This window comes from Triticum urartu, chromosome 1A (assembly GCF_056163025.1).
Source record: "Triticum urartu cultivar PI428250 chromosome 1A, HENAU_Tu73, whole genome shotgun sequence".
NCBI lineage: Eukaryota > Viridiplantae > Streptophyta > Magnoliopsida > Poales > Poaceae > Triticum > Triticum urartu.
Window position 1 is genome coordinate 528,011,886 of NC_141873.1, and position 9,433 is coordinate 528,021,318.

The following is a 9,433-nucleotide window of genomic DNA, read 5'->3' on the forward strand; positions in this document are numbered from 1 at the left end:
GACATCCGCAATATGCAACTCCAATATCATCTTCTCCTCCTCAATTTTTTTATTTTTTCCTTCAACAAATTGTTTTCTTCTTTAACTAAATTTAACCTCTCGACAATAGGGTCGGTTGGCATTTCCGATTCACATACATCCTAGATAAATAAAATCTATGTCACGTTGGTCGGCATAATTTTCATAAACAATAAATGAACCAATAGTTATAAAGATAATATACATACCACATACGAATCATAGACAGGACGAGGGCCGACGGGGGCGGATACCAAAACCATCGCACTATATAAGATGCAATAATAAATGTAAGAAAATGATACAAGTATCTATCTAAACATACAAGTAAGAATATTTTTCCTTTCAGAAAGAAGATAAGAACAAGAGGCTCACCACGGTGGTGTCGGTGATGAGATCGGCGCAGGTGATCGACGGTGGTGAAGACGGGGACGGGGCGTGACGGACCGCTAAATCTAGACAAATCTCGAGGAAAATGGAGCTTGGAGGTCGAGCTTCGAGAGGAGAAAGCTTAAGTAGTGTGGCTCGGGCATTCCATCGAACACCTCATGTGCATAGGAGGTGAGCTAGAGCACCACAAAGCCCTCTCCCCCTCGGCCAGAGAAAAACAGAGCACTGGGGTGCTCTACTCGCGAGCGAGGGGTATATATAGGCACCTCATTGGTCCCGGTTGGTGACATGAGCCGGGACTAAAGGGGAGCCTTTGGTCCCGGTTCAAGCCACCAACCGGGACCAATGGTGGTGGGCCAGGAGCGAGGCCCATTGGTCCCGGTTCATCCCACCAACCGGGACCAAAAGGTCCAGATGAACCGGGACCAATGGCCCACGTGGCCCGGCCGGCCCCCTGGGCTCATGAACCGGGACCAATGCCCATATTGGTCTCGGTTCTGGACTGAACCGGGACTAATGGGCTGACCCGGCCTGGACCAAAGCCCTGTTTTCTACTAGTGTACTCACCGTGCAAATCGGCTTGACCAATTCTTTACCGTTCCATCAGAGCATAAAATGAAAAACAAAATAGCCAGACACATTCCTACAAAACTTTAAATTAATAATATAAAGAATATAGTGATAACAAAAGAAAATGTTTTTGTTATGAATTCATTACCCGTCTATACTCGTTGGAACACCGAATGTAAATAAACGTTGCCATTTAGATATATCATAATTCCAACTAGGCAGCTTTATTTCAAGTGCTTCTTTGAAATCCCTTGTAAAACTTTTTAATTTCAGTGCATGTCTCAAATTTTTATCCTCTAACGATTGTGATGTTTGAATAGGATCCATAATATATAGACGATGTGCCTCTTTGTCGATGACGTACAAGATATATCGAACGATGAATGCAGAGGGAAGATAAATCTACAAATGGAGCTATTAGAAACAACAATAAACCATGATAACAATGGACAAAATAATTTACTTACCTTGTTGCACGATGAGATGTCGTTGTCCATCCCAGGACAGCTATCAAATAATGTTGCCAATGTCTGGATAGTTTCCTTCTCGCAAAACTTCTGACCTCGTGTTGACTCTAGCATCATGGACTAAGTAAAAAAATATTGTTTCAACATGTTGATACTAATGACACATAGAATGAAGAGTTACGATAACCTACACAAAATCGTAAATCCAGTAGTGTACAGGAGGGTCTGTAAACAATACTCCCTCGTCACATGCCAGCATATGCACGGCGGTGTTGAAGCAATCGTTGTCCATTGGCTGCTCCATGTTAAGTATGCACTGAAGTTTCTTAAGACTTAAGCCCATTGGATCGGGTGTCGAGCTCCGGACCCATACCTTCCTATAAATTGGATGGTAAGGAGAACAATAATATAGACCCGCACATTAAATATTGATACATGATACTTACTCCAAACACCCGGCATCATCGATCGACATGATGTAGTTGCAAAGGTCGACAAGTAATTCACATTGGTCCGTGGGTATGATAGTGATTGGGGTAGGACGTTTGTCTTTGACTACGTCAGATGGATTCTCCAGGATCTCGAGATCAGAATTAGCTAAAGTTTCTTCATCGTCAGGTTGATGGTATATGAGACCTCCTTTTAGCTTATTCAGCTCTGAATCGAGCAAAATGACTGCTATTTTTTGTCGAAAATGTTTCATATCCTCCTACAATATATATATAAACAAATTATATAATAGTTTGATATAAAATAACGAGATAATGTATAAAAGTAAAATACCTGGGTGAACTGGTCTGACAGTCCATGTGATTTCCAGTATTCCATATAATTTAGCATAAACAGTCCACATGAACGCTATAATATTATAAAATAATCCTTTAGAATATCACACAGATGAATCAAATAAACAAACCATTGTAACAACTGCTTACCCATCGGTTTGTATTGCCTCATGAAACTGCTCTACAACCGTCCATTTTGTAACATTGAGATCGGGCCACTTATGACCTCTGATAAACTCCGGACTATGCTCTACAAGTTTGAGACGCTTCTCGAGTCCTAGTAACTATTTTATATATGAGAAATATTAGGAATCAAGGTAAACAAAACATATGCTAAGATGAGTGAAAAAAATAGATAGTTACCGTAGTAGCAAGGTCATTGCGTTTGACCCGAGAACCAAGTGAGTCCAATACTTGAATCTCATGTTTTTTGGCATTGGCGACTGCTAGATACCAATGGTAGCCCGGCATGTTAATCGGAATGAATAACTGGTATAAATATCATACAAGTCACGGTCGTAATTAGATATAAATATTAATAAATCATTATACATATACATATTATGAATCAAATAAAAACAATCCGTAATTATATGCATGGATAACGAGACAAAAACTAACCATATCTTGTTGTAGATAAGTATTAACATGATGCACGATGCGGTGATATTTTGATGGGTCTATGTCTCTTTCCCTGTCTTCTTTTATCTGGCCAGATACAAACGTGCTAACAATGTGTACCTTTTCACCCGCCCTGTCTTGTAGATGGCCGTGAGCAAGCATGCAATATATGTAAGCATTTATCACCTGTAATAGGCATTTAGATTATATTTATATTTTATGATATTATATATTGTTTATATTATTAATTACAAAGTTTGTGCAATTGTTCTTACACCGTCATGTAAGAACATATCATCTTTCATAAGGCATTCCAAATCGTCGGTTGATAACAAGGCATCTGCAATGTCCACGAACTGGGTATTCTTGGGGGCAGACTTGACTGATTCGATGACTGTAATATCCCTAGGGGTACAAACATAGTCTGTCGAATTCATAAACAAATGAGCCAACTTAGCAATCAAAATGAGCAAAATTAGTTGGATACAAAAGGCAATATCACAAAAATAAGATTGATAATAATATTAAAAAATACCTTGTGGGATAACATGTAAATTAACATCCTTTTTTGGTTTGTTATGAGATATAACCTCTTCGGGATTTTTATGTTGTGAATTTTCGTCCCCTTTCAGCGACATCGCATCTGAACCCTTAATGAATTCTTTCCGGGCATCTCCAAAGTCCATATCCATGTCTCCTGTATTCTAAAAAAACAAAAATATAAAAATAGCCCTTCTGTTTATCATCTATAAGATACATACAGAGGAAGGTCAGCTATATGCACCTCTTCTCGTTGTGTTTCAGTGTGGTCTATCATCGTTGCATCAGTGCGTATGTCGGAACCCATCAATTTATATCTATGCTGAAATATAATTAATATTTTTTACTGCATCATAAAATTATATGTAATATATAATAAAACTGAATGTGAAACTAACACATCTGTTTTCTCTGCTAATAAAAAAACATTTGGATATATTAGAAAAATATGCTGCTTAAATCATTTTACTAACACAACAATTCAGGGAAAACAACAAACTATAATGTTCATATATAAGTAAGTAGGCATCTGAAATTGCTTAAATTATTTTAAATTAATTGTATAGGCTATGGAAAAATTGTGAAACAAAAACTAAAACAAACAAACCAACATAAACCAAGTATATTTGTTTTTTGTATGATTTTTTTGTGATACCATTAGTATATGTAATAAGCATAAAAAACTTATTTTTATGAACCATGTTATATATATATATATATATATATATATATATATATATATATATATACACAAATTTGTTTATTTTGTGAGGTATGCATACTGTAAATATATATGTTATTTTGTGAGGTATAAAAATAATTACAAAAAAAATTCATCACAGCACTAATAACAACTATACAATGATGAAATATATATGATGAAATATAAATGATATTTCCTACTGCATCATATAGTTACATATAATATATAATAAAAATAAAATTGAAACTAACACAACTTTTTCTATGCAAAAAGAAAACATATTTGATATTATTAGAAATATATGTTGTTTAAATACATGTCCTACCCCATGAAAATTTGGGAAAAACAACAAACTATAATGTTCATATATAAGTAAGTAGTCATCTGATAATTATTTAAATTATTTATGTACGCTATGGAAAACCGTCCAACAAAAAAACATGCAAACAAACCTTCTTCAATCAAGTATATTAGTGTTTTAACATGACTTTTTTGGTGATACCCTTGGTATATTTAATAAGTATAAAAATATTTACTTTTAGGAACCATGTTTAATATTATACATTTTTTTTGTTTCTGTGACGTATGTATACTTTTAATGTCTATATGCACAGTATTTTTTTTGAGTGATTATCCACAAATTACTTTTAATGTCTATACTTTTATTGTTTCTGCCAGTATTACACGGGCCAGCATTACACGGGCCAGGCGCAGCACAAATGCATCACGGGCTGGCGCGACGGCCCACCTACCCCGCTCGACGGCCTCTCAGCTCACTCGTCGTGTTCGCCTTTCCACCTACCCCGCCGCATACCTTATCCAAACCACTCGCTCCTCTCCCCTCCACTCACTTCATCTCCCACTTTCCCCTCCGCCACCGCATCGCCGCGTGCGTCCACGAGCTGGCGGCCGCGCGACTCCGCCCGCCGACCGCCGCATCAGTCCCTCTCCTCTCCACTCCTCTTTCTCGCAACCTCTCGTCCTCTCACCTCCCCTCGCTGCATCACCGCGCGCGTCGCCGAGCCCGCAACCACCATGACTCCGCCCGCCGACCACCGCACCAGTCTCCGGCGAGCCGTGTGCGACTGCTGGGGACGCACGCATCGAGCTTCATCGCCCAGGCGCGGGTGCTGGATCCGGTCGCGTTCCGTTCGGATCCGCGGCGGTGTTGGTCTCCGGCGACTTCGACGGTGTATCCAAAGCGGGGTGTCTCGATTTGCAATGCCAGAAGCTCCGGTACGCCGATCCGACCCCGTTCATCCTCTACTTCTTCCTTTTGTTGCTTCCCTGACCTGATCTCCTCCTCGCTGATGTATCGAGGTGCTGTGACCTGGCCTCACAGGCAGGGCCAGGGCGAAGACGGCTCCCCGACGGTCAAGACACGGCCACAGTGGTGCAGCCTGTGTTCTACATCGCCGGCAAGAAGCACCACCACGAGGTCGGGTCACGGTGGTGCAGCCTGTGGTCTACATCGCCTACCACTCCGCCGTCTCGCGCAACCCCCACCACTTCCGCGGCAAGGTGAGACAAACCGCCCCTTCCCGCTCCCCCGTCCCCACAAACCGCCGGAGGTCCGAGGTTTGCCGTAATTTGGGGCTCCGTCTTGATTGATTCGGTGGATCTGTTAGGTGGTTCTTGATGTCGACACCGGGAGCGGCATCCTCGCTATCTGGAGCGCTCAGGCCGGCGCCAGGAAGGTGTACGCCGTCGAGGCCACCAACGTGGCGGAGCACGCCCGCGAGCTCGTCCGCAACAATGGAATGACAGTTCACTAACATTAAATGAACATTGCCCGACGTGATCTATATGTAGTCATCCTGTCCGCAACTTCAATGCATGCACTACTCTTCTTATTACTTATTTGTCATACAAACTGTTGTTTATTCAATTTATCCAAAGGATGGCCATTTAGAACTGTTTTGAGGAGTATAGAAACATAGGTTAGTAGTGTTTCTAATGGTTGACATGCCCAATCAGAAAGAAAGAAAAAATAGTATCTATCCTACACAGAAATAAAGTTCAGACATCAAACTGGGCCTTGATGACAAGGTGTGTAGATAATTTGTAGTCACTTGTTGAAAGATCGTGGATGTCACCTAGAGGAGGGGGGGTGAATAGGCGCTTTAAAATAATTACGGTTTAGGCTTGAACAAATGCGGAATAAACCGGTTAATTTGACAAGCACAAAACCTACAACAACTAGGCTCACCTATGTGCACCAACAACTTATGCTAAGCAAGATAAACAACTAAGTGATAGCAAGATATATGACAAGAAACAATATGGCTATCACAAAGTAAAGTGCATAAGTAAAGGGCTCGGGTAAGAGATAACCGAGGCACGTGGAGACGACGATGTATCCCGAAGTTCACACCCTTGCGGATGCTAATCTCCGTTTGGAGCGGTGTGGAGGCACAATGCTCCCCAAGAAGCCACTAGGGCCACCGTAATCTCCTCACGCCCTCGCACAATGCAAGATGTCGTGATTCCACTAAGGGACCCTTGAGGGCGGTCACCGAACTTGTACAAATGGCAACCCTTGGGGGCGGTCACCGAACCCGTACACTTTGGAAACCCTTGGGGGTGGTCACCGGTGCCCGTCAAATTGCTCGGGGCGATCTCCACAACCTAATTGGAGACCCCGACGCTTGCCCGGAGCTTTACACCACAATGATTGAGCTCCGAACACCACCAACCGTCTAGGGCACCAAGGCACCCAAGAGGAACAAGCTCTAGGGTGCCCAAACACCCAAGAGTAATAAGCTTCTCAAACTTCACTTCCACGTATCACCGTGGAGAACTCAAACCGATGCACCAAATGCAATGGCAAGGGCACACGTAGTGCCCAAGTCCTTCTCTCTCAAATCCGACCGAAGCAACTAATGCTAGGGAGGAAAATGAGAGGAAGAACAAGAAGGAGAACACCAAGAACTCCAAGATCTAGATCCAAGGGGTTCCCCTCACACAGAGGAGAAAGTGATTGGTGGAAATGTGGATCTAGATCTCCTCTCTCTTTTTCCTCAAAAACTAGGAAGAAACCATGGAGGGATTGAGAGTTAGCAAGCTCGAAGAAGGTTAACAATGGGGGAAGAACACGAGCTTAAAGGATAAGGTTCATTGGGGAAGAAGACCCCCTTTTATAGGAGGGGGAAAATCCAACCGTTATGTGCTCAGCCCTCACACGAGCGGTACTACCGCTCCACGAGCAGTACTACCGCTCAGGCGGAAGAAACAGGGAAAAGGAGCAACAAAACATGAACCTTGGGGCGGTAGTACCGCATATAAGCGGTACTACCGCTCACCCCAGCGGTACTACCGCTGGAGGAGCAGAACATGGGACCAAAAGAGGCAGGCAGAGAAGAGTATGGCGGCAGTGAAGCAGAAACGGTACTACCGCCCGACCAGAGTGGTACTACCGCTTAGGCGGTACTACCGTGCCTTACTGCCGTGCAACTACTGCTAAAGCCGACACGAAAAGAGCAGGACCCAAAATCGAGGCGGTAGAAGAGCGGCACTGCAGCGGTACTACGGCTGAGAACTCCAAGCGGTACTACCGCTTGGGCTCGCGGTACTACCGCTGGGACCAGACAAAAACCACACTCAAGAAAACAAGAACTGCCATAACTTCTGCATATGAGCTTCGAATTGAGCAAACTCAAGCTTATTGGAAACAAGACGACGAGTAGCATCAAAACAGCGAAGGTATGCCTAACAAATGGAGGAGTGATACCTCCAACAGAGAAGAACGAGCATAACCTCCAACATCGAAAACATCATAGAAGATGCATGTGAACTCCGTTTTTGATGAACTTGAGCTTGTCATCAAGATGACCATAAGCTCTAAGACTCACAAAGAGAACCAAACAAGAACCAAGAAAGATGATGCAAGGATGCAATGGTTTGAGCTCTCAACGAACGATACGATCAAGCTACTCATCGAGAGCCCCCCTTGATAGTACGAAAATCGATCCTATAACCCGGTCTCCCAACTACCATCATGAGACCGGTAAAATAGAAAACCTATCAAGGGCAAACCTTTGCCTTGCACATGGTCCACTTGAGCTAGATGATGACGATCTTGACTCCCTCAAGTTGGACCATGATGTCTACTACACAACCTTCTTCTTGTAGACGTTGTTGGGCCTCCAAGTGCAGAGGTTTGTAGGACAGTAGCAAATTTCCCTCAAGTGGATGACCTAAGGTTTATCAATTCGTAGGAGGCGTAGGATGAAGATGGTCTCTCTCAAGCAACCCTGCAACCAAATAACAAAGAGTCTCTTGTGTCCCCAACACACCCAATACAATGGTAAATTGTATAGGTGCACTAGTTCGGCGAAGAGATGGTGATACAAGTGCAATATGGATAGTAGATAATAGTATTTGTAATCTGAAATTATAAAAACAGCAAGGTAACTAATGATAAAAGTGAGCATAAACGGTATTGCAATGTTAGGAAACAAGGCCTAGGGTTCATACTTTCGTTAGTGTAAGTTCCCTCAACAATACTAACATAATTGGATCACATAACTATCCATCAACATGCAACAAAGAGTCACTCCAAAGTCACTAATAGCGGAGAACGAACGAAGAGATTATGGTAGGGTACGAAACCACCTCAAAGTTATTATTTCCAATCAATCCGTTGGGCTATTCCTGTAAGTGTCACAAACAGCCCTAGAGTTCGTACTAGAATAACACCTTAAGACACAAATCAACCAAAACCCTAATGTCACCTAGATACTCCAATGTCACCTCAAGTATCCGTGGGTATGATTATACGATATGCGTCACACAATCTCCGATTCATCTATTCAACCAACACAAAGGACCTCAAAGAGTGCCCCAAAGTTCTACCGGAGAATCACGACGAAAACGTGTGCCAACCCCTATGCATAGGTTCATGGGCGGAACCCGCAAGTTGATCACCAAAACATACATCAAGTGAATCACATGACATCCCATTGTCATCACAGATATCCACGGCAAGACATACATCAAGTGTAATCAAATCTTTAAAGGCTCAATCCGATAAGATTACTTCAAAGGGGAAACTCAATTCATTACAAGAGAGTAGAGGGGGGAAGAAACATCATAGGATACAAATATAATAGCAAAGCTCGTGATACATCAAGATCGTATCATCTCAAGAACACGAGAGAGAGAGAGAGATCAAACACATAGCTACTGGTACATACCCTCAGCCCCGAGGGAGAACTACTCCCTCCTCGTCATGGAGAGCACCGGGATGATGAAGATGGACACCGGACAGGGATTGCCCCCTCCGGCAGGGTGCCGAAATGGGTCTAGATTGGCTTTCGGTGGCCAATCTTCTGGCGGTG

At 42.7% G+C, this 9,433-nt stretch overlaps 1 protein-coding gene across 1 annotated transcript; it reads left to right on the forward strand.

Moving 5' to 3' along the window:
• Window positions 1-4,813: 4,813 nt before the first annotated feature.
• LOC147992230 (uncharacterized) lies at window positions 4,814-6,008 on the forward strand. Its single transcript, XM_087538973.1, has 3 exons — window positions 4,814-5,330; window positions 5,437-5,615; window positions 5,723-6,008. The coding sequence occupies exons 1-3, from the start codon at window positions 4,814-4,816 to the stop codon at window positions 5,867-5,869; spliced, it is 843 nt and encodes a 280-aa protein (XP_087395099.1). The 3' UTR covers window positions 5,870-6,008.
• Window positions 6,009-9,433: the final 3,425 nt, after the last annotated feature.